Genomic DNA, 26,993 nt, shown 5'->3' with positions numbered 1-26,993 from the left:
CAGGTTCTGATTTCTTTTCACTAATGTTTCCCGTTTTCACAACCCAATTCGGCCCCGTCCCCCACCCCCAGTAACCAATCATTGTTCCTTAATGCCCCACAGCGCTAAGAGAAGTAAAAGAAAAACGCACTAAGATGATGTATATTTATATGTATATTTTGATGGAGAAAGAAGAATATAACAAAGGAGAAGAATAAAAAAACGCTAATTGAAAACGCTAGAGGGGAAAAAATAGAACTTGATAGATTGAAATTGTATTCGAACGCAACAACACACTGGAACAAACGACACGACACTATACAAACCTGGACGTGTGGGATCTACTGGGGGAGGCTACTACTGGCATATGGCGGGGGCTGGAGGAGCAGCTGGCAGCTCTAAACGGAACGGAAACGGAATTCACTGACGTCTAATACGTGCGCTAGAGCTAAATTTGACAAAAATCGAGCAGTTTCGAGCAGTATATGTACAAGAGAACGCTAGAAACTAAAGCCCCTAGTGTTCGACAATTCGACCCCGTGGTATGGAGGGCGAGTGATGCGAGTGAAGAACATCCACCATGCCCAGACAATCGAGAATAATGGAGAATTTATTATTTTACGTAAAAATGCTGTTCCATCGATGCGTCAAAACGGTTCCCTTCTTTGTTGCATGTTGTCGGGGTGCCACGTGGTGCCATGTGACACTTAGAGCCCGGCGCTGTCGATAATCATTGTACCATTGAACTGCGGCTGTCCACGTGCTACTGCCCTCCCCCTCCCCCGGAGAACATGCAAAAGGGCTGCCACTAATCGTGTTAGTGCCGTCGTACACGGCCACACACAGGCACTTGAGCAGGTGACAATGACCAGGCGCCTCCACGGCCAGTACGGAAGCGCTCGCGATAGCGGTACCGTCTAATTTAAAGGAAAAAGGGATGTTTCACGGGTGCACCGGCAAGGTTCAAACCTTTTAAATTACCGTATAATGATATGGAGCATTTGTTTCTAAAGGTTTAACGGCAAAACAGATCCCTTTTGCCAGACTGCTTGGTGGATATGTTTAAACTCTTAATACGAAACAATTGCACATGTGGCAATCGAATTTAGCTTCAAAGAAATGAACACAACTCTTACACTGTACTCATAACGGTTTACGGTCACATTCACGGAAGTGGTAAACATTGAAACAGAGGGGAAACGGATTTACGGGTTAAGAAGAGTAGAAGAGTACAGCAAAACGGCAAAAACACAATCGAACGAGCGTAAACGACACAACAGCACAACATGGACGACATACATGACACACAAGTGAATTGAAGAGATGTATATGTTGTTAAAAAGATAAAGAAAAGAAGAGAGAGAGAGAGAGAGAGAGAGAGAGAGAGAGAGGAGAGACTTGAAGAAAATACACTTCAGCTGGCTCGGGTAAGGTATAAAACAGATGTAATGCAACAATTTGACGATCTTTCCCGCAGCGGGAAACAGGGAAGATTTAAGGGAGTAAATGAAGACAGCGATACCAAAGCGGAAAGAAAACAATAACTGTACCAACAAGATAAAGCAATAAATGACAAAAAAGGGCGGTGAAATTTGTTTCACTCCAGCCCGCTCAGAACGCGCTCAACGATCGAGATAGCGAGAAAGGCGCAACGGCGTGCGCGCGAACGAATGCACTTGACATCGACAACCAAACACTGCGGAAAAAGGGCAGGGAAGGGGAGTGTAACTGACAGATGAAGTGGTGGAAGGGAAAAGTTTCACACTAAATTGATAACGCGAACAATCCCCCACCGCGTGCAGCGGAGGTGTGCAAAGGTCCTCCTGTCAGCCGTCCTTCGCAAGTCGGCCACAGTCAGTACTCGAGGTTCTCGAGGTATAAATATAGCACAGGCGAGGAGATTAGCACACGAAAGTTTCCTCGAAACCGATGTGTAATGTAATATTCACACACTTCGGCCCGCCGATTCCCTGCGAGAAGGCTGGGGGAAAACAGCTATGTGAGGTACACATTGCTTCACGATGCATTGCCCCTTGGCTAGGTAGCAAAACAATGCAGCGGAATTGGCTGGAAGGAAGGAAGGATCCATTAAATTATCCATCATTGAGCAGGGTGCGCAAGGGCATGGACGGCGAAGGAAAAGGAGCAGCATGTGCCATGAATGACAGGTTACTCAAGGCAAGAAAGCTCTTAACCTTGGAGGGGTTTGTGTGTGTGTGTGTAAAATCCAAACCCTTCATTGCACGTTTGAAAGAGGCAGCAGCCAGGTGTTATTGACTATGCAATGGAAATTGAGACTAACAAAACTCTAAGGTAACTTATTTATAATAGGCAGAAATAGGTTGAAGATAAAATAGAAATGGAAGAAATTAACTAGAATAAACTGCACAAACATTATACTAAATATAATCACTAATTATGAATATGAACAGTAAAGAGAAAAATAATAAAACCAAAATAGTAACAAATATACAAGAGGAAAAAAGGTCACACATAATAGAGCAAGTAGTCAAAGATGACAGATAAAGAATGAAAAATAATATAGTAATAGGTAATTAAACAAAACACAACTTAACAGAACAATAAGCAAAACAAAAAAAAAAGAAGGAAACACATTAAATAAACAATCGTTTCGAGTTTTGAGCAACAATAGCAACAATAGCAAAACAATTTCACACTCCATTATCGAATTACCCAGAAGTTGCCGATCCGATCATGAGGTAACACGCGTACCCGATAAGTGCATTTAATTGCATTGTTTTCCCGGTTGGTTTTGTGTCAAAAGGATTTTCCTTCTTAATAACTGGTGTAATTGTGTGTATATGTGGTTTTTTTTCGTGTGATGTAATGTGTGTACTAAACGTTGTACTAATTTCCAACTTTGACAGATGTGTTTGGTTTCATTCTGTTTTGACAACTCATTTTCTGACAGATCGACAAGCGGACGGCGATAAAGGAGGTCGGGGCGACATCTATCCGCGAACCGCTGTACCAAGGAAATTTGGAATGTGTTCTCAGTTTTTTTTTGGGACCACCAGCACTGGGTGGGCTAGTTTTTATTGGGGCTCATAATTCGGTTCTGCTGTTACAACACAATTACAAAACAATTCGGCTTTGGACGGTTGAGTAGCGCGAGGGTGTGTTTTACGTCTTTTTTGGAAAGAGCTTAGCTTACTACTAAATTACTTATTGTTGATTAATTGCTACTTAGTTACTTGGTGTGCGTGAGAGTGTGTGTGTGTGTTGTATTTTTCAATTAGATTAGTCTGTGTTTGTGTGTGTTTTAGTGTGATTGTGAGTGAGGTGTGTTCGACATTGCTTGCTTTTGATTTTTACTTGTGGCTGAATTTTTAAACCCATTTCAATTATGGAGTGGCTGTACAGTACAGTTCTACCAGTAGTGGGTGGGAAAAATAATACACAAGAAGGATCTTAAACATAAGAGAAAACATAAAATAATGTACAGAAGAAGAAAAAAAAAAACACAGAGAAAATGGGAGGAAAAGGAGTGTATATAAAGACAAACATACAATCATGTGTGTAAAAAGGTTGTAATCGAATGCCGCTGCTGATAATTTTAGTTCCGCACATAGGCAAATGCCCGAGAGCACCGGAACCGCAACAGTAATAATGTAACACGAAACGCTCCCTAATGGAATTCCTGCCGCTTTGGTAAAACTTTTGCCCCAAAACGAAACCAAAACCGGCAACACGTCCACAAGAACGCCACGCCACTCCGGTAGACAAGCATTCTTTCCACTGTCAGGGAATTCAACTTCAGCCGAGCTCTACTGTGTGTGCTGTGTGTGTGCTGTCTGTGTGCTGGCCTAGACTCATTAAATGTACCCGAGAGTACCCGGGGGCTAAGAAATTGGATGGTGGTGCCGGTCTCATCCGCCAGTGGGCCTCACCGTTTTAGCGTGTGGATTTTTATTTTCCACCCCGCTTGTATTCCACTGGGAGAGAGAAAGAGAGAGACAGGGAAAGAAAGAGCTTCTCTGACTCGTTTATAGATTTCATGATCGCTGGCCAATCCTGAAGCCCAACTCAAGATGGCAATGGATGGTGGCGTTGGCTGATGAGATGTGGTGTGGTACATTAAGTACGCTGCGAATCCCAATTAGTGTGAAGTACCGAGTTGTTGACCCCTTTTTTTGCTTCTTGGGAAAAGTCATTCATTTAACACGGTGGTACGTATGAAATGGAGAGAGAGAGAGATGGGTAAAACGTACTTCAACAGGCGAGAAAATTGCGAGTCCAGCCAGTCAGGCCAGAGTCGATTGCTCGGCCATGAGAAATGGGAGATAAAAAAAAACACCCACTATGAACCATACTCGGTTTTTAGCTTCTATTTATCATTTACGGAAAAGGCAAATAAAAGTTCTTGTTGTTCTTTGGGCTACGAGTGCCGCGAGCGCTGATAAGGATTTGCTCGATCGTGGAAATCTTGTGTAACACGCGGTGCCTACGCCTCGGGGAGCAGCCATATTTATGGCGAACAAGTTTTCCTTGTCCCTTGTGTTGGAGAAGGCGGGAAGCGAGAAGTTCATTTGAGCACACAAAGTAGAAAAGTGTTGGACTTTATCATGGTAGCCCACTTTGTATCATCTGAATTGTTATCGGAGAAGGTATTTTTTCATAACCTTTAAAAAGGCAAAATTGCTTGATCGCTTGTTATGGATGCAACAAATTTGGCAAAACAGTAACTTTACCACATTACCATAACATTTTCTCCCACAGCCTTTTGAATTCTTGTGCTTTTTTACAATTTCATACAAACATAGCATAAGAACTACTCTAAGAGTTATAAAAAGAATGTATATAAAAAAAACCTAACAAAACACTAAAACTAATCATCAATTCGAAAAGCAACTAGTACTAGCTTCCTAATAAGTGAAAATGAATAAACGTAATTCATAAAGAATAGAGAAAAAGAGAGGGAGAGAAATAGAAAGAAATGCACACGGGTTTTGCCGTAACGACTAGCGCGAACAATAACGCGAGCAAACACAGAACGGAGTGAACAATTAAACACAGACTCTTGACCTTTGGTTCTCTGGTATGTATTCGTTTGCATTGTGCCCTGTTCTCATTCTTGTGTAATGGAGCTATATGGCATATGGCTTCATCGAATGAATTATCTATAACCTGTTCAGCAAGCTAACAGAATCACTAGATGTGGGTGTGGTGGTACATGGATGTGGATGTGTGTAAGATTTTTCTCGAGGTAAGAAAAATGAAAAAATAATAGACAGAAAAGGTTTGTAAATGTAATATATAGAACAAATACGAAGAAAAGGATACTTATACCTAAACAGTTTTGTTGAATGAAATGAAAATAATTGAATTTAAACGTCCTTCAACGCAATTTATAAACAGGAATAACATTAAACAACCATTAAATGAAAATACTATAAAAAAGAAAGTAAAATAATAAGCATTCTCTGAAAATGATAAACAGAACATATTAACATTAAACAGAGAAGGAGATAAAACGAACACTAAATGATAAAAGTAACATAAATTGAAATAAGTATAAACTGAAAAATTATTGAAAGAACAATGACAGGGCCAACCAATAAGACAAAACTGTCAAAACATGTAAATTGCAACACAAAATATATCTCTCATAAGTTAGACTAGGAACGATGGAAATTAAGGGAAGACAGTGGGATAAGTGAGCTAATGTGAGCATGTGTTTGTGTGATGAGTAACTTTGTGCATGTGTACACTCAAATGCAGATACAGAACATTAACCAACAATAAAGTAATAATGGATAAGTAATAGTAGCTATGGTATGGTAGAGGGCACAGTTGAACATGTGTGTAGCAGTAAGTAGTAGTAGTAGTAGAAGTTAGTAGGTAGTATGAAGAAGTAGTAGTAGTAGTAGCAGTAGGTATGGAGTAGTATGAAGGGCATAGAAACCTTGTCGGCGAATCGTTCTCTTTGGCCGCGCTCGTGCCTTCCTGCAGCAGGCTCCGGCTGAACAGGAACTTGGCGAGCGAATCGAGCTTGGCACTGACCAGTGGCGATCGTTCGGAATGTTCCGTTTCCGAGTTGTTGTCGTGCTCGGAGCTGATGGAGCGACCCCTGCAATAACGAAGAGAGAAAGAGGAGAGAGAGAGAGTGGCGGGTGCGGTAAGCGCAAAATGGTTCGCGTGAAAAGTGAATGGAAATGGAGAGAAAGGAGCGAAAAAGGAAAGAAAATAAAACCAACACAGACACACACAGACATTAAAAACACACAAACAACAAAAAAGAAAGGAAAAGAAGGGAACAGAACTTATGAGGCACAACAAAGAAAAAGGGCAAACAATTAAGCGCAAGCCAAAGGCACATGGAAACAATAGGATCCGAAAGCCACGTCTCGTACGGCCCCGGACGGCGATGATGGTGCTGAGCTGTAGGGTTTATTCAAATGGGAAAAGGGAAGGAAAAGCGAACCCAAAAGCGTAGAGAGAGGAGGGGGAGAGGGAAAGGTGGAGCATTCAATTACCTGAACAGCATGCGTTTGCTGGCCGCGGTAAGCGGGGGTTCCGTGCGTGGCTCCTGGAACTCGGCCGCCGACTGGGCACGGCGCATTTTTCTCTTTTTCCGCCGGTAGCTCGACCTAAGCAAAGGTTAACGAGTGTTTTGTATGTGTGTGTGTGTGGATGTGGTTTGTGGTAGTTTCGCGATAAAAGCCGTCGTGCCCATGCATAGGCAGAAGAAGAAAAAATAAATAAACGGAAGCAGTTTGCAGTTGCACAACCACAACGGTATAACGGTTAGGAAATTAAACAGGATGCGGATGCAATCGAATGCAATCGTGTGGTAAAGTGAGAATTTAAAATAGAGAGAGAGAAAACAAGAGATTCCAAACAAGGCATTCGAGGTGGATTATGGTGGAAGCCAAAACGAGAGAGAGAGAGAGCGATGGCAGAAGAAAAAGGAAGAGAAAGAGAGAAAGCAAAAACACAATTTTAGTTTTAATAAGCTTCGTGCAATCGCGCTGTGCCGTGATGCATCTTTTCTCGTTTTTTTTTGTTTTGTTTCTTTTTTTGTTCAAGTGGCAAGGGGCGAGGCCTGCCAGGCTTGGCGGCGATGGTGGTGATAATTGAAGAAGATGAAAGCTTCTCCCGGTATACAGAGCAGCAGATGCAAGAGGGATGCAGTTATAGAGTGGTTGGTGAGGGGAGCAGGTGAGGGTTAAATTATTGTTTATTGTACGAAGAGTTTTCCAAGCACAAAAGAAGCAGCAGAAAACAAAGCACCATTGTTGTTCGTGCGGAGTAAATTATGAACGATTTTGCAATTGCAAAATCGCTCATTATGGTGAGCGATTTTGTGAGCGATTGCGCTGCGCGTCATCGCGCGAGAGGCCTTGTGGGAATGAAAAGCTTAGCAAATTGCATACCTTTAGGCGTTCAAGTGTGGAGCTAATTAGTATTGCCCATTGAACGCCTGCAGTTATGCAATCGTTGGAACATAATTTTAAATGATGTTTAACTAAAGCTTTAACAGGGAAAGTCGGCGAAGAAGAGATCATGACCATCATCAACCAAACAGAACCAAATTCCAAATGTGTGTAATGTTTGACGATAAACGAAGTGGCAAGTTTTGTTTCCAGCTTTATCGAACAAAGTGTTACTTTTACGCCTTAGGGTATACACTGTACCTAACACGAACGAAAGATTTACTTTTTCTCTGCATTTTCCAGATAACCATCGATTTTAGAGCTACGGGATGGAAAGCACTTTAACTGAGGTTAAAACTGTCAAACTGTCCATTTTCGTTTAACCGTGTACTCCGTCGTACCTTTCCTTCCACTCTTAAACTCACTGTTACCGACTCGCTGCACTCCCCTCCACCGGGAGCAACTCATCTGACCTTTCACCACCACCATCACCACCACCACCACGACTACCGGGCCCACCGGGTTGAAAACTTACCTCGAGGGCCGCTCCTGACAGAACCGATCGTGACCGGTCGTTTCGACCTCCTTCGCCTCCTTATCGTCCGCGCCGTTGCGCTTGTTCATCGTCGAGTAGAGGTTGAACATCTTGAGCTTGGTCTTCACATTGGTCACCTCGCAAACGCGCACTATGATCTTGCGGCTGCTCTTGATCACCGTATTGATTGTCTTGTAGAAGGAAAAGGACACCGGCGGCCCGACGGCCGGTTGGTCCCGGTCTTTGGGTCCGGTTTTCGGGCCCGGCGTTTCGACCCTGCCCGGTGCTGCCGGCGCTGGCGCGGGACAGATGTGGACGTGTTCGGTTGATTTTTCCTGTATCGCCGATAGTGGTTCCTGCTGCTCCGGCTGCAGGTGCAGCTGGAGCGGTTTCGATGGTTGCTGTTGTTGCTGTTGCTGTGGCAACGGCTGTGCCGTTGGCAGTACCAGTTGTTCCCTTTGTACCGTGATCGGTTGTTGCTGCGATGGAAGAAAGGTGGATGACGTGTCCGGCGTGCGCAGTTTTTTCTGCTGCTTCTCGGGATGAAGTTTGTGATGCTGCTGTTGCTGCTGTGCTCTAGCCGCTGACGGGGGCTGTTTGTTCGTTGTATCCTAGGAGGCAGGGTCAGTGTTTAAAGTGGTACCGCAAATTGGGACGTGGAGACAATTTAAGGAGGAACCGTTTGCTAAAATTGATTTCCCCGAATGAAGCACACTGGTCGTGCTCCACGTGTTGCTAATGCGAAAAGCCCCAATGAAAGTAATAGGAGAAGTTTTCGGTGCAATTCGTGAGACAGTTGTGACAGAGAGAGATAGAGCGAAGACTCACAGAAGAGGGAGTTGGTAAGAGTTTTTGCTTTCTTTTTTTGGGTTGGTGAACAGAAAAGTGTGCAGCATTTGTTACGCACGTGTTCACCGGGACTAAGAAAACGTGCAATTGATCAGTTTCTTTATGCTCACTCCAGTTTTAGGGGTACAAATCGTGTCCCGGAATCAACTGGCCATGCATATGCGCCAGCATACGGCAGGCTCATTGACCAGCTTTGCAAAGTTAGCCCCGTAGTGGCCACCTGTACAATGCACGTGTAGTGCTTTGGTTTGGCCACGAGGGTCACTGGCTGCAACAGTGGCGACTGTTTGCGTGTTGGCTCGCGTTTTGTCTGCTCTAGAGCAGCGTGCAGCAGGTAAGCGCATTAAGTCCTACAGGCCCACAGCTGCAGCCGTTTGCCGGGCGGCACAGTGTGCCGGCCGTCACGTGGCGACGCTTTAAGAATCAAACAATTAAGGACACCGAAGTGGTTTGTGAGTTTTTGTATTAAGGTTAGAGGGGGTGGATGTTTTGTTAAACGAATTAGCTTAAAGAAGTCGACGAAGTTCTTACGAAGTTTGGGAAGAAGGTTGTTTATAAAAATGTAAAGTTTGGATACTTTAGAAGACATTACCCTGATATACTTATCTAGTTTAAATATTGATCTGTTGAAGAAATTTGTTTAAAATGAGTACTAAGTACGAGTCATGTTATCACTTCAAAGTTTTTACTTTAAAAGCATTACTTCAAGATTGAAGCTCTTTTTGAGAATCATGAATGGAAAATATCCATTAAATTTAGAGCTTTTAGAATATTAAAATAACTTACTCTATAACTTTGTGTACAAAAAGAAAGGTTAATACATCATTCTCCTAAATTCTTTGGCCCCCAAAAATCTCCACTACTAACGTACGTCCTTGTCTACAAGGTAAGGCACCTGTCAGCCAACTCTCCACTTTCTTACTCCACTGTGTCAGCTTTAGTAACAAATTTTAACGGAAAAAAGGTAATATCGGGCGGGGTAGAAATTGCACTCGCGAAACACAAACAATTTACCATGCATCACCACCATCCGCGTGTCGGAAGCCGCTTTATTTTCACTTTTCGGCTGAAATCTCCACAGTTTGACGCTGCAAACGAACGCTCCACAAACAAACTGTAACCGCTAACGCACTACTGGGTGGCACCACTAATTCGCAACGGAAGAGTTGGCGGCAGCTGGAACGTTCACACCGCCGTTCACAAGCCGTTTATCGACATTTTGGGGGTGCTCAAATAGGCGTAAACCTTGCCCCATCAGGCGCAACTTCATCGGCAGCAGCACTTGTGCGCTCCCGGAAGGCCAGACCCACGGATGCATTTACATCCGCGACGTGACGTTGTTCGTACCCAGGCACACTACACGCACAGCACTTTCCTCACACAACCCATCGCAGGTACACGTTACAACGCAGTGCTGCAGCGAGCGTCAACCATACACACGAAAGTACAGCCTGTCAGCGTCGACGGACGGACGGAACGGATATGAACGCTGGGCTCCGGTCGGTGAAGCCAACAAGCTCGCAAAATGCGCTAGCTCGACTGGGGCCGTTTAGTTACGGGCAGTATTACAAGCTGTGTGTGTGTGTGTGTGTGTGTAGGTGGGTTGGCTTTACGAGTAACGAGTGAGCGTGCTGGGGCAATACACACCGACCGAACCGGGTTTTCGTGCGTTGGCGGTGGCAAAAAAAGGAAACTTATTTCGCTTCGAGGCGGATTGTTGCCTTTGCCATTTACTCGCCTCCACGCCTTCGCATGGCTGTGTGTGTGTGTGTTTGCGTAGCGGTGGTGGTGATGGTTAGGTTTCATGTGTCTTTTTGGCCATTATTGGGATTGGGTTAGCATTCGTTTGGATGACTTCATTGCCGATCAGAGGCCGCCAGGTTAATTAATCATGTATTCGTTGGAAGTATCGTTCGATTCCTGGGAAATGGTACGCCCGAATCACAGGCCCTCGCCAGAATGGCAAGATAAATAGAGGAGCTTTTTCATTTCTTTTAATTTTTCTTTCTCTTCTGAGCGAAGTGAAACAAACATTTATGAAAAGCATGATTGAACACCTCTGCTCGCTGCGGTAAGCATTAAGTGCGGGGGGAGGGACGTGGCGCTCTGTGTACGATTTCGCTCAAAATTTCGCTCCTGCCCGATATGACCTTTGACATTTGGCAGCGCCTGCAAGTATGCAAGTGCGTACGCCGTGGGCAGGTTTTCATTTACCTTTGAAGTGAGCGGGGTACAGCGTTTCGCCGCACGGGTTTTGCTTTGACTGTTTTTTTTTTGGCCATGAAACGATGAAAGCGGTGGTTTTTCTTTGAATGTTGCTGCTTGCTGACAGCAAACCATACGAAGCCATACGTTTGTGAGGGGAAGCGCGTGCCTGGGTGAGAAATGGCACCTTGGAGAGGTGAAAAGAAGCTGAACGACAGAACCGTATATGATACAGCGTGTACCCGCCTCGGGTATCAGCTCCGTGTGTTGGGCGGTGTTGGTGCGAACGTCACTGACAAAGACTGTCTCATTACTCCAAGACGGTGCCGATGCGTCCTCGGTTGACATTTCTCTTTCAAACGACACTATGAAAGGGAAGGCGGGGCGGAATGGGAAGAGAGGCGGTGAGTGGACACAAACATGTCACCCACAAGCAACGCCTGCTAGATGACCAGCACTAAATGACACTTTGATGAAGCACACGGCCGACCGGCAGACGGATGGATTGGACTTTTCCCCCGTCCAACAAGCTCCCACCGGTTCTGGCTGGGTGTGTGTGCTTGCTGGAAGGGTTTAGGTTATGAATTTTTAAAATTTCATTTCACCAACTTCCATTGAGATTTAGCACACGTCTCAGACACGTTGACACGCTTTCTCCGTATCGTGTCCGAAGTGTGTGTCGCCAAAGTGAAGTGCGTTTTGAAATGCTTCTAAGGCGTTTTCAAGCTCGCTGCTTCGTAGCGCCTGAATGTATGCAACACGGTCAGCGTAACAGGCCTTTTAACGGCCGCCTTTCCACGCAGCACCAGTGTGCGCTGGTTTCATCTTGCGCTGTGAAACATATTTCACCAGTTGTGGCGTCCCACACACATTTTGGTAGGGAGGAGTGCCGATGCCGGCACTGCCTTTGGTACCAGCAACAAAAATGGACGCGAAATGTCAAAATTAAAATTTCAAAACAAAAGCGAACCTTCGGGCGGGTGTATGAAGTTATCAACCTAGATTTGGATGGGCGTTTCGGTGCTCGGGATGGACGGGTTGGGGTGGGGATGGAATTATAATTTTCTCAACCCACTGCGCCTCCGGGTACACTACACGCCGAGATAAACGCAGTGGGCTGTAAAGCCGGGGTCGGCTTGTGGGCCGCTTCTAATGTAAGCGACGAGGCGGCCAAAGTTGCGGTCTGTGCTTTGCCCACGGCAGCAAGAAATTACGATCGAGCAAATGCTCGTTAGCCCTTTGACCTTTCTCCATTCTTTTGCGCCGTTGAATACGTAGGATGAACGGTTTCATTCCGAAAAGCGAAAAGGGTCCCGCTGTGCATTACCCCCGCGGGGCGGAGCGAGCGCGGCAAACGCAAACACACAAAGGAAAGTAAAATAGATCACTCGGCGGCTCTCGGTAAGGTTCGTGTCCGTGTTTCCTTGTCGCCTTCAAGCACGCCTAGGTCAGTGGCGGGTAGCTCAAGAAGCCACTTAAAACTTTGCAATTGTGCAGCCGGGCTCGCTCATGCATGAAGATAAACATTGTGCTGCTGTTGCTGCGGGGAAAATGGCAGCATAATCCTTGCTCGATTTGGAAAGCTTACCCGGGAAATGGTAAAAATAAAACATCTTCCAGTGCCAGTGTTTTCCAAATGCGGTGTGTGCGGCGGTGGTTTTCGACAAAACACTCCAGCCATGGTACAGTCGTTTGCCAGGGTATCGTGCGGCACGAACGAAAACTGGGTGCGCATGAATAATAAATCATGTGTACGCTCGAGGTGTAGAGTATTGTGTGTGGGGATGTGTATGCAAGGCGCTCGAGGCGTTGGGTGGTGTGATTTTGGTTTGCGAATTTCAAACTCACTCAGCTGCATCGGTCTATCTAGATCAGCAAGTGTGATGCTAAAAAAAAAAACAAGCCAAAATGGTGCCATTCCGAACGGGAATTGTATGTAGGTCAAACGAGCTTCACAGTTCGGGGTAGGGGAAATGCTTTGGCTGGGCACGTGCGAGCATATATAAGTTGGATGAACTTTGTGGTGGTTTAAGTTTTGCAATCGGAAGTTCGGGTTGAATTTCTCCCTTTTCGCCTTACGATTGCTATGAAAATTGCATAGCTGCGGGCGCTTAGGGATGATTCGCCTGCACAGTATGCAATCGGTGTTGAAAGCACGTACAAACGGAAGTTTAGTGGTTGTTTGAACGAGTGATACGAATTAGATTGACTCTAAACTCGCAAATTCGAGCAGATTGTAACGTATTGTATCTTGACAAAGAAAAGAAAATCATTATTTAAATCCATCAATTCATCAGGATCAGGGTTTTCGTGTTTTGCTCTAGAGAATTCCCTCTCCCCATTGTGATACTTATCCTTCCGCAGCCAAAAAAAGCATCCTTAAAAGAACCCATTCGAACGGGACGAAGTGTAAAACCATCATTAAAAAGTCGTTACGAGGCAAAATTGTCATTTCCCAAAAAAGAAAACACCAAAACCTGCCTCTCGTGGGGTGAATGGGCACAAACAAACAGACAAATCGATTCACTAAATGATACAAAACGCAAACGAGGGGACACTCTTGTGTGATTGGGTTTGTTTTTCCGATGGGGTTAGAAAGAGGTTGACCACATCCACTCGACTAGTTTTTGTATTTGCATGGCAGAAGAGATACGACTAGAACAAAACAGTAGTTACTGTGAGGCGGTAAGGTTGGATGCTTCCGGGTGATATTCTAGGACAGATAATCTAAAATCAATTTCCATGGGGTTAGAAAATAATCAATCATTCCGCTTGCTTGTGTATTCGGCCTGCCGATAAGCCATCACCTTAAGGCCTTCTGGGTAAGGCTTGTTTTCGTGTACCTTTGCCACAGCATATGTAACTATATGGATTGAAGCCTTCCTGTAACCGGATGTGTTTGGAATGCTGTGAATTCATTACCGGAATGGATGGGATGGATTAAAAAGAAGGTATGCAAATGCAAAATGATTGTGATTGAAAGTGTTTGAGGTTGGAGGCAACGTGTTTTGCAGGCATGGATAATCGAAAAAAGAAAACCTTGTTTATCGCTTTACTTTGCCATTTCCATCAAGCAAACTATTGTACAGTACTTCCTGAGCAACTAGCGCAGTAAGTTGACGTAGAGACAAGCTCTGTTGACGATGCTGAAGCAACTTCAGCGCTGACACTCATTGTAGTTGCACTCCAAATAAATGCTAATTTGTATCGTCTCCTTTCCTTTGCCACTTTGCTACAGTATCTCTCCCTTTTTCATTGTCCATCAACACCCTCTTCGGGTTGTTCGCTGTTCCTCCCTTTCATAGTTTCCCAATTTTAATACACTTTACGGTCGAGCCGATTCGAGCACGCTCTCTAGCATCAAGCGATGCGCGTTGGTAGTCCCTCAAAAAACGAAAAAAAAGTTAACAAAAGCCGAACACAATGCAAAGCGAGCGGACCGGAAGGGCGCAACGGATACATGGACATTGTCGGGCTTGAATCGAGATGTAAATTTCATTTTACGTATTCGCAACAACGCAGAGCTACGGCCCTGTAAAATGTGATTTGAATTGGATTTCAAAGGCCCCTCTCTTCACCCACTCCCTGCCACAGTAGGGTGCAGTAGGGCTTTGATTCGATAAGCGAACTGCCTGCTACTGCTGCTGCCCCGAAGCACTGTCAGAAATAGTTGATTTGAAGTTCTCACGTAATCCCTTACCCTTTCGTCAGTGTGTGTGTGTGTGTGTGTGTGTGTTTGTGTGAGTGTGCACCACTGTTTTGTTTTACATGTAGACTGTGTTTGATTTGTTGTAACAGGTTCGTTTTGTTCCTCTTTTTTCCATTCCCTCGATGCCGGATGGATTGAATGCCACCACTACACTCTCCGTCGCCTTGCCAAGAGCAGAATCGATTGTTACATTTTACAGCACCTGCCAGACGGTCTGTGCTGCTGCTGCTGCTGCTGCTGTTGCTACCTAGGTGAAACATGCCAGTGTTGCAACATTTTATGCTGCCTGTCGTCGTGCCGTGTTGAGACCAAACGGAGAAGGATATGAGCAAACAAGAGGAACGAGAAACGAACGCAATCGCTCGAGCACGTACAGAACCGAATCCCAGCCCTTCGTTGACTGTTGACACACTGTTTATGTGGCATATTTTTGCACAATTCACCTTTCACTGCATTTCATTACATTGCACTCGCTTGTGGGAGCACACATTGGTAAACACACACATGCACGCGTACATATTCACTGCGTCCCAATATTTGTACCGTTCTGGGAGTTTGTTTTTTGTTGCTATTCTTGTTGCGTTCGTTGCGCGCTGAACGAAACGTTCCCATTTGGGGATCCCACCCGTGCCAGGATGGTACAGCACATGGTGGCGGAATCATTGAGAGAGAGAGAGAGAGAGCAGAGTTGCCTGTGTGTTGCTGGTGCTTGTTCAGCAAGCAGCATTTTCTTGTTCAATGATTTCCACCACCGTTGTGTTCCAGTTTTTTTTTTATCTTCTGCATTACCATCCCCCAGTGCCGTAGCCATATTTACCTGCATCGTTTTATCCAACATGAAATCACAGCCACAGCGCCGAATATGATGACACCGACCGTACACCAGAGTGCACCCTGGGAAAGTGAAAGAGAGAGAGAAAGAGGGAGAGTTAGAAAGAGAATGAGAGTGAACGAGAGACTTTATCAGCGTGGAAGAGCAAAATGAACGAAAAATAATGAGCCAACTCATTTATAGGCCATCGAATGTGATACTGTAGCGTGTGAGGGGCATATGGGGCATAACATCGTAATCACCGTTTTACGCTCTGAAAAACATCTATGCAAGCTGGGAGCTTACATTCGATGGATAGACGAGTTACAAAATCATTTGCCACACTTGACGAGCGTTTTGCATGACTTTGAGCCAGGGTGTTGGTTTGGGTTGCATACTTTACAGGGGCTTTTCCTATGATTTGGGCTGCAAAGTGCCTAACAGCACGCAATCCGCACAGCAAAACGTATCAGTTGGATTACACAGTTGCCGTACACTAATGCCTTGAGCAGCTGTGGGATGGGGGATATTTTCTTGTCTAACATTGAACAATGCTGTGATGAATGCTTCAAACATCCATCATGCATCAGTCCGTTTATTACCTGTCAGCAATAATTCAATCTCCCGAACTGAGTAGTGAGGAAATTATGTGTTTCAAAAAGTCCCTTAAAGGAGGGTGACTGAGTTGAACCTTAAAACTTCAAAGCAAACCAGCTCGACCGTGTATGTGTGTGTGTGCCTTTTCTGGTTCTGCGTCAGTAAGGTTAAAGGTAGCGGTATCATTCACCAAAGAGCACCATTTCTCGCCTGTACCCCAAAAAAACCCCAAAACTACTTCCTCGTAATGCCACGTGGAGCTCATTAACTTTGCACTTAATTTGCGCAACCGAAAGCCGGGACTCCGAAATGAAGGAAAGGCACGATGATGAAGGTGAAAGTAAGTTCGAGCTCCGGTGCCCCCTGGTGAACGTTTGATCTGCCGGGTGGTAATAAATTCTGCTTCCTTTTGTGACACAGTGACACACGCACGGGAGGCTAAAAAGAATGGTGACGTTTTTTAGGTCTGCACGGTAGAAAGGTTTGCAGCAAAACTTGACCAAGAAAAAAGGGTCAGATGGAGCGAAAAAGTTGCCGGCAAATGCGGGAGAAAAGTTATCACCGGAGCAAAATGAGGTTTGGCTGCGTGAATGGTGAACCAGGAAAAGGTGTTTGTGCTGCATGGTGGAGTATATTAATGACTGTGTGGTGTGTGTGTGTGTGCGTGTGAGTATGCACTGTGGTATGTGAGGTTGGCCGGCAAGAATTTGTCCGTTGCTGGATACTTACAACCCAAAAATGCGGCGATGAGCTGTAGCTATTGTTGTGGTGTAAATCAACTTTCATTTCCCTTCAAGCGCAAAGTCACGTTGACCTGAAACGAAGCAAGAGAAGCAGAATGGACTGTGTGAGTCGTGCGTAGTAAATAGTAAAGTCATGTTTCGATATGAATGTTGACGTGTTTTTATATTTCTCCCCCCCCCCCCCTGCCACGAGCTCAATCGCACTGTTCGCTATGCGATAGCGATATTTACAGATGCTTTCATTATCAGCTGACACCGCGCTGTTGACATACACTTCATCTATCTTTAATTATACACTACAGTACTCAGGGACAATGTACGAACTCACGCCCTCCCTTCACTCAAAAAGCACTCTGCTCGGACGTGATCCGATGGATGACCCTTGACACGGTGCCCGAAGGATCAGTACGCAGCCAGCAAGCGCATCATACGCGTGACCAGGCGTCTCCATGGGAAAAGGGGCTCGTTTTTGGTTTGGTGATGGTGGTGGCACCTTTTAGAAGGGTTGCCATCGTGTGTTTCTGGTTCAATATGGAGGATCTGGTTCAATCTGATAAGCATCGTGCCACGGTGGTCCCTTTACCGTTGGAAAAGGAATCGTACTACACGACAACTGTCAGCTGCACGCGTTTAGCAGGGTTTAGCAGAGTTGAAGCCTTCAGCTTTGGATGGAATATTTGAGCGAAGTGTCATTCATGATTGCAAAGAGATTTTAAAAAGCGTGTATATAACTCATATGGAATTCATTGTTATTGTTATTTTTACTCTATGTTTGATTCAATTTAATTCGAATTTTCCCAAACGTTAACGTTCTTTTACACCTAAAAACCCTGCATTTTTCATGTGCTTTTACCCCTCTTTTAGTTTTCACCAGGGATTTCCGTCTCGGTTAACCCAAGATTTACGTGCGCTGACAAAATGATTGAAACTGTCACACGAATCGCAAACCGTAGCCCGTTGTTTTTGGGCAGAAGAAACTGGGTGGCGGTGGTGGATGGTTTTGATTAGATAATGCCCGGTCAGGTGGTAATACTGTCTTACTAGCGACCGGCTAGCACCGGTTTTAAGCACCGGCACAGGGATGGCTCGAAACAAAAGCTTTCGCACGCGCTTAGGACGCAATTCAGTGGCGGGCGTGCGAAACGGGAACGGGACAGTTGGCACAGCATTCAGCACCCTCGCCTCGTCAGCTCGCTTGAGTGACCTACCATGCTCGCGTACCATTTGCACCGTGGTCAGTCTCCTTCATCCAATCCCAATCCCCAACTCGCAGGTCGTGGAGCTTGGGAAGATTTTTCAATGCGTGGTACGGCTCGCCTCGCTTACTTGCGCTTACGTAAGAGACTCTCGCCAGAAGACGAACCTGGCGTGCGTGGGAAGGAACTGAGAGAGCGTGGGGTGGAGGATTTTAGAGCCAAACCGGGCAAACCGAACGTGGAGCCCTCACGCGCCATGGTCGTGGGGCATTAACGGATTTATACGGCTTAAAATGTGATGGAGACGAAGCGATGAACAGAGAGAGAGAGCGAGCGAGAGAGTGAGTGTTCTCACTTAATGGGATTGGCTTCGCTGGGGCCGGTTGGACATCTGGGCGGTTGGTGGTTGAGTGTGAAAATCTCTGTCATTGTAATTGGAACGAACTGAAGCGAACGAACTGGGAGCCGATGAAAGACGAAAAGTCAACGGAGGGTGGGGTAAAAGACAGGCAGAACGAACGCGATGTGGACCGTGGATTGGCAATTTTTCGTAACAAACATGAACGTGATTTCGCGGACAGGCAGGGAAGGTGTGCGACCATCAAGCGACCATTGTAAATGTAATTGTACGGCTTCGGTTATGCAGCCGGGCCGTGTGATAGAGGACGGAGAGGATTTGATTGGAAATTAAATTGTGAAATTCAATAGCAAACTAGCGGATGGTCGGCTTACGTGCAGTGGTACTGCTTTGTTTGATGTAACTTCTATCGGGAAAACTGGAACTACAGCCGATACGGAACGCTGCACATCTGAAGGCCTATTGTGACAGGTTTGGGCCGTTTCCGGTTATTGTGTGGGGCCCGGTGCCGCAGCAATTGTATCATTAAACGTTAAATAAAATGAGACCGTTCGTTAATTAGAACCGCCGCATGTGAAGCGCAACACTCACACACACTGCCTTTGCCGGGATGCGTATAATTCAATGGGGATTGGTGGTGCGATATGAACGATTTATGGAATTGCTGTCTGGCTCATACCCACTGTATCTGTATCACTGACATAAGGCAAACGGAGACCGTACATCCATCGTACCGTAAAGCAACAGCAGCAGAAGCAGGCGCTCCGTGACCGTTCAGCAGGACCTGCAACCATTTGCTGCGAGGATGCAATTTAGAAGATTTATATTTCATTCGAACCCTGTCGCTGCAGCACCGTGGTTCAGTGAACTTCGGTGCCATACAGCAACTGCACGATCGATGACCAATTTGATGGTACGATATTGCGCACGGAAACAAATAGAAAAAGAGAGAGAGAGAGAGAGCTAGAGGACAGAAATGCAAAGTGGACAGAAGACGTAAATTGGGTCAACAACTGCTGTTTTGGAATCCAATTTTCTATGTCCATTCTTTCGTACAAATGGACAAACAAACACACAAAGCAGTTGAATAAATATCAACAGTGTATGGTTGTCCCTCGTAGGCCTTTCCCACGTTGACAGGTTAAACAAGGTATGTATAGAGGGTTGGGAAGCAACATTTTCCACAGTCCGGTGCGTGATTGTGTGTTAATAAAGGCAGCTAAGTATGCAATCTGTACAGCACAAATTGCTTTGCCTCGCATTCATACTGGCTGCTAAAACTATGCTGTTAACAACTTGTTTGTCGAGCGCTAACAAGCTTGTCAGCTGGGCGGGCGGGATGTCGTAGGATGCGTACGCGCACAGCATGCCCGCGAACAGGCAATAAAGCTACCTTATCGAGAATGACAGTAGCAACGCACATTTGCAGAGCCTACTGGAAGATACTAACAGACACAGACACACATTCACAATGGTAAACAACGTGCGGAAGCGTCAAGGTGGCGTCACAGTGGCGTCTCAATGGTGACGCTACAACTGTCACCTCCCTCCAGCACATTCGGATCCGGTTCGAAGGACCAAATTGCTGCAACAACCGGTCGCGCGCTTGTGCGCCATAACTTTTGTCCCATCGGTTGTCCCTTCAGTTTGAGACTTGAATTTGGCTGACGCCGTTTTTTCTTTTCTTGCTGAGCGGTTGTAAAGGCCACGATGAAGATAATAAAAGCAAAACAAAGTGAACACTCGATTAAACTGATAAAGGGAGCTAAACGAAGAAGAAGAGACAAACTGTCGGCGAATCGCTTCGGTGCCGTTTCCTTTTTTCCCGTAGCGCCTTGCTGTCCTTGGTTTCCTTCCGGCTCAAATCTAAATTTATATGGCGAGCCCGTCATTCAATCCGCTCGGGGGTCGGTCGGTCGCCTTATGTTCCGAGTTTATGTGTGCACCGCCCGCTAGAAATAGTGGGCGACGGCTAGTTAGCTGGCCGGCTGTTGAATAAATGTATCGAACAATAAAGGTTGGCTTTTTATGCGCTCGCATTTTGTCGCCGGACCGTCCAGCGAGGATCGCGAGGGCATCCGTTCGCATGTCGGTTCTTGTGTGCTTCGTAGTGCCGTACCGTTGGAGCTGTTGTTGTGTGTGCCAAGCCAGCTTGTAAGCGTGTTGGTGCCTTAGTCCCATCGCCCATTCCGTCGTTCTCCCCCCTCCAGTAACGGCGTTTCGATTCTACTTATCATTATCGACTTGAATGAAACTGTGTTATTTTTATCCAGAACTATCGGTGGAACAAAAAAAAAAAACAACAAGCCCGCTCTCCCGGAAGGCCACAAGGAAGCCGCACACAAGGCAAGCAACGCGATGGTGCGATGGGTACACACACACAGTAGCATAAATTATTGACCGAATGCTTGGCCGGGCCGGCGGGCGGGCCGAAGTTCATCGTGGAAACTGTCTGCAGTGTTTTGTGCGTCCCGCGTGCAGAAACGGTCGAACAATGTCATCCAATATGCATGAGCACGGCGAGCTACAAAGGCAAGAACCAATCAATCATTACACCATCGAATCGAATCGGTTAATAATGCAATGGACCAATGGGTGGAATAACACTTTTGCGCTAATGTCGGTTTCGATTGGAATCAGCAGCAGCAGCAGCAGCAGTAACGTGGTTGTGATGGTTATTTTTACGCGAAATCATTTCGCTTCGCTTTACTGCGCCGTGTCTTGAGCTGGGCTGGTTGGAAATGAAGTGTTGGGGAAAATGGGGCAATGGCGGATTGCATGCGTCATTGCCATTGAGCTGAGCTGGTGGAGCTAGTTAAGCGAAATGTTTTGGGTGCACTATACACGTCAAGTAGTCCATCAAAGTAAGCGGCGATGTGCAATGAGCGTAAAGATGTAAGCGTTGCTTGTATCGTCAACGATTGATTGCATACTTTCAGGCGCATTTGCGTCATGCAAGTCATGCAATGCGTGTAGCAAAACGAATTTATTAAACATTTATTTGTTTTGCTCATACGATTGAGCTGATCGAAAGCGATAAGTTTGTTGATGGGGTGAATTTAAACAATGTTACAATATCCTCAACATATTCATAACACATACACACACACAATGAATACATTGTATATAAATATAAATCCCTCTTCAGGGCACGATAAGTCCACTCTACGATTCGGTGAACAACAGCTAATGAATAAAACAAATTCAACCGAGGCAAACGCACGAAAGATCATAAGCTTGTTACCGCTGATCACCCGTGGCCATTCAATCATAACATTCGAATCAAACCCCGGGCCGCCCTAAGCAGTCGGGGGAAGGGTAGCCGGTCGGTGCAAAACCGGCCCAACCCGAAAAAGGGTTTATCAAAACATTGGAAATAATTAACCTCCACTGTGACCTCGAAACCCAAGCACCCACTGCCACCGAGGGAAAGGTCATGCTTCCGGTGACCGCACAGCACACCGTTCGGAGCTGCTCCTCTATCTCTCTCTCTCTGTCTCCCTTTGGATGCCGATCGATTCGGTAGTAATTAAGGCGCATCTCGAGAGCAGGCAGTGCGTGTGTTTATTCTTTTTTTATGTTGATTTTTGTATATTGCCTTCTTTCTGCATTCTCTATCGTGTTTTAAGCACACCACAAAAAAAAAAGAATCCATCGAACGCACGCACTGAGCGCAAAGAAAAGGGACAAATCGCAAAATGGAAGCGTAGAAAAATGATAAGTAAAGTTTAACCAACATTTTCCATCGACCCATGCAGCCCATGCAGAGTCGCGGATTCAAACGCGAGGAGGAATAATAAGTAATACCGAAAAGGGTTGATTTTTAGTCAAACGTTGTCCCTTTTGGTGCAAGAACGGGCTGCCAACGGTGGAAAAGATTATAAAAAAAAGCGAAGAGCGACAAGCTGCCCAGCGAGATTTATTTCACGCATCAGCTCTAAAGGAAAATGTTTGTATGTTTGTTTTGAGTTTTGAGATCGTTCGCCTCTCCACCCAAAAGCAAACGGTCAATAATTCTCAGATCCCAAAAAAAAACGGCAGAAAAGTTGCTGCCGCCGCTAATGAAGTCGTGTGTAAATGGATTATAATTTGGATGAAATTTTCAGCCCCCCTCCCCCTAACCCCCAACATCCTAAACACCGAGTCGAAGAGTTTAGCGTTGCAGCGATTTAAAGTTTCCCTGCTACTGCTTTCAACACGGCGCAAAAGTTGTGGCGGCGGAAAAAGGGCAAGGTGGGAGGAAATTATTAGATTATGCCCACACAATCTGGCCGCTCTTCTGCTCTGTTGCTCTCTTTCTCTCTGTGGCGCGGGTTTAGGATGGGATGGTTTTGGGGTTGATGGCGATGATTCGTTTATTTGTCGGGAAGCGATTGAAATAAACGTGTCAACAACACAGAAACGCTCCCCAGCAATTGTCTACCATTTGGGGAAGTTCCCACCCTTCCGGAAAAAAGCGGAAAATAAGCTTCGAAAAGAAACACAAAAAGCAAACCATTGCTCGTACGTCCGCTCGCAGCTTTCGAATGAGATGCAAATTAAAAATCAATGCACAGTCCTAGTTTTGAGCACGCCGTTTGCCGTTGGCCGCTGGCAGAGCATTTCGTAGCAGTGGTGGTGGTGGTGGTGTTGATGAAATTTCCACTCTCCACCATCCATGTATTGTATTGTATTCGTATCTTTTTGTGTGTTCGTTCTTTACCATTTTGTTTCTTTACCAAAGCAAGGCAGAATCCATTTTGCCAGAAGTGAGAAAAAGAAAGAGAGAGAGAGAGAGAGAGAGAGAGAGAGAGAGAGAGAGAGGCAGACAGATAGTGTGAGGGATTTTTTCCTTCATTTTTATTTGATGAGTTTCTAAATGATCATCCTCGGCCCTCCCCCGGTTGACGTTGACCTAAATACGAACGCATCATCGTCGTTTCGCCCAGCGCTTCGGAGCAATGTTGAAAACGCAAGTGACATTTAATTTCTAATACGAATACGAATCCCTGCCAAATGTGTCACGTGTCACGGCGGACTCTACCTTCCGGCACTCTACGGTTGGTGACGATATTGCTCCCGAGCAGCGGTGTTTCCTAGCAACCGGTGATGTAGGTCGTGATTTAGCGATTGATTGCACTGGAAAAGATGGCAAAGATTGCCCGGAGGCTTTTCGGGTCCTTCCGGGAAGTGAGGTTGTGCGCGCGCTTCTGCAACGCGTTCGAAAAGCGGATGGCATTGAAGAAAGCAAGTCTTGCTCGTCGTTCATTGAAAGCTAATCACCCGGAAGGGCAGACAGGGCTGGCGAAGGAGAAGGTGCGATCTTGCGCGTTGATCCCGGTGACTGGTGTTGGATGGATTGTCTGCTCCCGGAAAATCCGAACCGCCACGCTCCACGGATGGTAAGGGAATAACAATAATTGAAGCTCCAAAGCCAATTTCGACTGTGTCTGTGGAGAGACAACTATGAGGTTGTCTCTTGGATGATGGATGAACTTCTCACTTAGGCACAACATTGGTATTGTTCGTGCTGAGTGGTTGGTTAGTACACCAATGCGTGTAGTTGCATGTGAGCTAATTTTGTGATTAAATATGTTAAACCATTTCCTACTGAAATCTCATTTAATGAAATACAAAAATGGGTAAAAAGCACTATTAAATTTCTAACAGGATAGAAGAGACAATCATCGCCTACTACTCATGGAACTACCTTCTGGAAAGATCCACTCTGTTATACGCCTGAATAGCTGCAATCTTACGGCAGCGTGGGCAACAAGCCATCCGTTCCAGTGGGCATTCGAGCCTGCTTTCAACAGCACAGCGCAACAGCGTGTCGTTAAAATGCAAATAGTGTTGTACACACACCTTCCAACGCAGGGTGGAGGGGGAGTAGAAGACGCTCGCGTATCAAGATTATCGTCCCGACGCGCGACCGTTACGCCAAAAGCACGTGCAAACGACAACAGGCTTTTTCGCGCATTAGCGAAGCGTGGCTGCTGAGTAGCAACAGAAACAGGGTTGATGATACAACCCAAAACACACACACACACACACACACATATACATAAAATTACAAAAAAGAAGGACGACAAAAACCGGAAGTAGAAAGGTGAACACGGCGAACACGCGCGATAAGAAAATGGGTTTCTTTTTTTGCTTATTTCCGGTGTATTAAATGGCAAGGGATGGCTACCAACAAAAAAAAAAAGATACTCTCAAAAGACTGCTCCGTCCAACGCCCTGGGGGTAATCAGCACGAACAACAAAAAAAAGAAAAGAAAAACACATCGATTGAGCGGCGGGGAGGAGACATAAAATTCAATTGCGGAGGAGGTTTTTTCGTTCGCGTGGCTATCAGGCAAAGCAACACAAGTGGCTATAAATTTTTACCTTGGCATCGTTTCCGTCCCGCCTTTGAAAGAGCGATTGTTGTTTAGGTGCGCGCGTGTGTGTGTGTGTGCTGGGCAGGGAGGAAGGTGGGTTGGCGGAGCTGGATTAAAGCGAGCTGCTCTGGCCAGAGAAGAAGCTGGGCGAACACTTTCAATCGACACCAGGGCCGCGTTTGTCGTGTTTTTTCCTCTTGTCTCGATTTTTGTTTTTCACTCACTTACACACATACACACTCCTATGCACTCACAAACTCAAATGCCACACTTTCTGTCGCTTCATAAGCTTCCATGCGCTGCAAGTAATGACGTAGGTAATGACGACAGTAGTAGCAGTGGGTTAAAAAAAAGGAAAAACGAGATGGAAAACCCACAACAACGAAACGCAACAACCTTCCCTAAAGGTTGATGACGTTGTACGAAGTTTCCACCACACACACACACACACACACACACCTGCGTACAGTGTACTTGCTTGTTTCAATTTGAAACATACACACAGACACACACGTACACGGTTATATATATAAATACCTAGACACACACACACATGCACACCGAGCACGCTATAGGGAAACCCACGCGACGCTTGCCTTTTCTGTTTACTGCCTGCCCTTTTGCTGACTCGGAAGTTGTTTGCTTTTTTGCTTACTTCGTGGCATGCTTTGTTTTTCCCTCGTAGCAGTAGCACGAAACCTCTGTTCTGTTTACACACGCACGCACGCACCACACACAGACTATTTCGTCATCGCTTTAAGCGTCGTCGCCCGCATCACACGCTTTCCTTCTCTGGCGTTCCGTTGCTGGAAGGTGTTTTATCGCTTTTCCGATGCCTCCCGATGCCCGAGCACAAGTTGGCAATCGCTAATCTGCCCAATTTTGCCCTTAGTTATTTCCATTGGTGTGTGTGAGTGCGTGTAGTCTTCCCAAAGAAGCCACTGAGGGTGATGATGACGAGGGGAATAAAAAACACGGCCAAGTGCCTAGCGTAAAGTGCCGTCCCTTTAATCCTTTTGTGCAGTATCCGGCTCAATTAGCCCTGCACGCACTTGTATCCCTCTCTCTCTCCCTCTCTATTCTTCTCTCTTTCTCTCACACTCATACACCCATACGCTCACACACACACACACCCCTGCACTCGCTCTCATTCTTCCAAGCAGCCGGGGCTCGGGTAATCTGGGTTTCTCGGCTGCTTTCGGGCTGCACACCCGATCTGTACCGTCGTAGCTCCCGGTTTGTCCTATTTTTCGACCGTCTGGAGCTGCTTCCCTACTCACAGGGTGTAGGTGCGTATGTGCGTTTCGAAACCGTAGCCAACGAAAACGGCAACCACACACAACACAGCACACCCAGAGTCCGGATGGTAGTTTCTTCACACTTTCCCTTTTTGCTTGTAAAAATGACGTTCACCAAACTGTGCAGCCCGTTTTTGAGACCATTTTTTGTTTGCCCTTTTCTCAACGTCTAACATGCAAAATAGTTTCAACCCCCCCCCCCCTCCACCACCAAAAAGAACTGCACCTGCACAAAACCGTCAACTCCTTTCGGACACTTCCGCGTGAGCAGCGACCGTGCTGTGACGTACGTGCACTCCGAAATAGCTTCTCCCTTCGACTGAATGGGAATCGAATTTTCCTTTACCCTAAATTGAGGAAAAACGGCAATTTCCTCACTCATCATCAAGTGTGGTAGTGTTTGGGAGAGGGAGAGCGAGCGAAACCGCTCGTGAACCAGCTTATAGCACGGAGATGAATCCTCTCCGTGCGGTGGATTCGGGTGAGCTTCATCCCTTTATCGTATGAGCGAATATGAAAGGAGCACGAGTTTTTTTTGGGGTGATGTTGCCGAGAGAGCGAGAGAAGAAAGCATGCCGTTGCCCACGCTCTCATAACAACAGAGAGGCATCTTTCGGAGTGCCATTTTTCCCCTCCAAAACGTGCTGCATGCACATCACAGAAGAAAAAAAAAACGACGCATCGCCTTCTTTTGTTTGCGGAGAGTTCATCTCAAGCGAGCCAATCTCGTTCGCTCGCTATCTCTCTCTCTCTTCTCTCTCTCTTGGCAGCATTTTCAGCAGCGTGTAGGCGTACGCGGTGCACACGCCAGTCGCTACTTTATCTACATGGTTCATGGTGGGAAAACATGATTTTTCCCCTTTTTTGATGCTGGCGGTTTATCACAATGACACACATTTACGCAATTTTTAGCTCCCGCTCGTGCTTAGCAGAGAGAGTACAGGTTGAGAGAGA

At 45.9% G+C, this 26,993-nt stretch overlaps 1 protein-coding gene across 8 annotated transcripts in view; it reads right to left on the bottom strand.

Annotated features, from left to right (window-relative positions):
* The window catches only part of LOC121597010, a 37,074-nt gene extending 10,718 nt beyond the window's left edge, over window positions 1-26,356 (bottom strand). The window contains exons 1-4 of one of the 8 annotated variants that reach the window (XM_041922461.1): window positions 26,266-26,356; window positions 24,749-25,040; window positions 16,812-16,896; window positions 15,492-15,568 (exon numbers count right to left, since the gene is read on the bottom strand). In XM_041922461.1, coding sequence (XP_041778395.1) covers window positions 15,492-15,568; window positions 16,812-16,868 — 134 coding nt within the window. In that variant the 5' untranslated portion in view covers window positions 16,869-16,896; window positions 24,749-25,040; window positions 26,266-26,356. The other 7 variants (XM_041922459.1, XM_041922455.1, XM_041922456.1 and 4 more) reach the window with 7 other exon arrangements.
* Window positions 26,357-26,993: the final 637 nt, after the last annotated feature.

The sequence above is a fragment of the Anopheles merus genome, chromosome 3R (assembly GCF_017562075.2).
Source record: "Anopheles merus strain MAF chromosome 3R, AmerM5.1, whole genome shotgun sequence".
Taxonomy (NCBI): domain Eukaryota; kingdom Metazoa; phylum Arthropoda; class Insecta; order Diptera; family Culicidae; genus Anopheles; species Anopheles merus.
The sequence above is the reverse complement of the archived record's forward strand: the minus strand, read 5'-3'. Positions and strand labels throughout refer to the sequence as shown.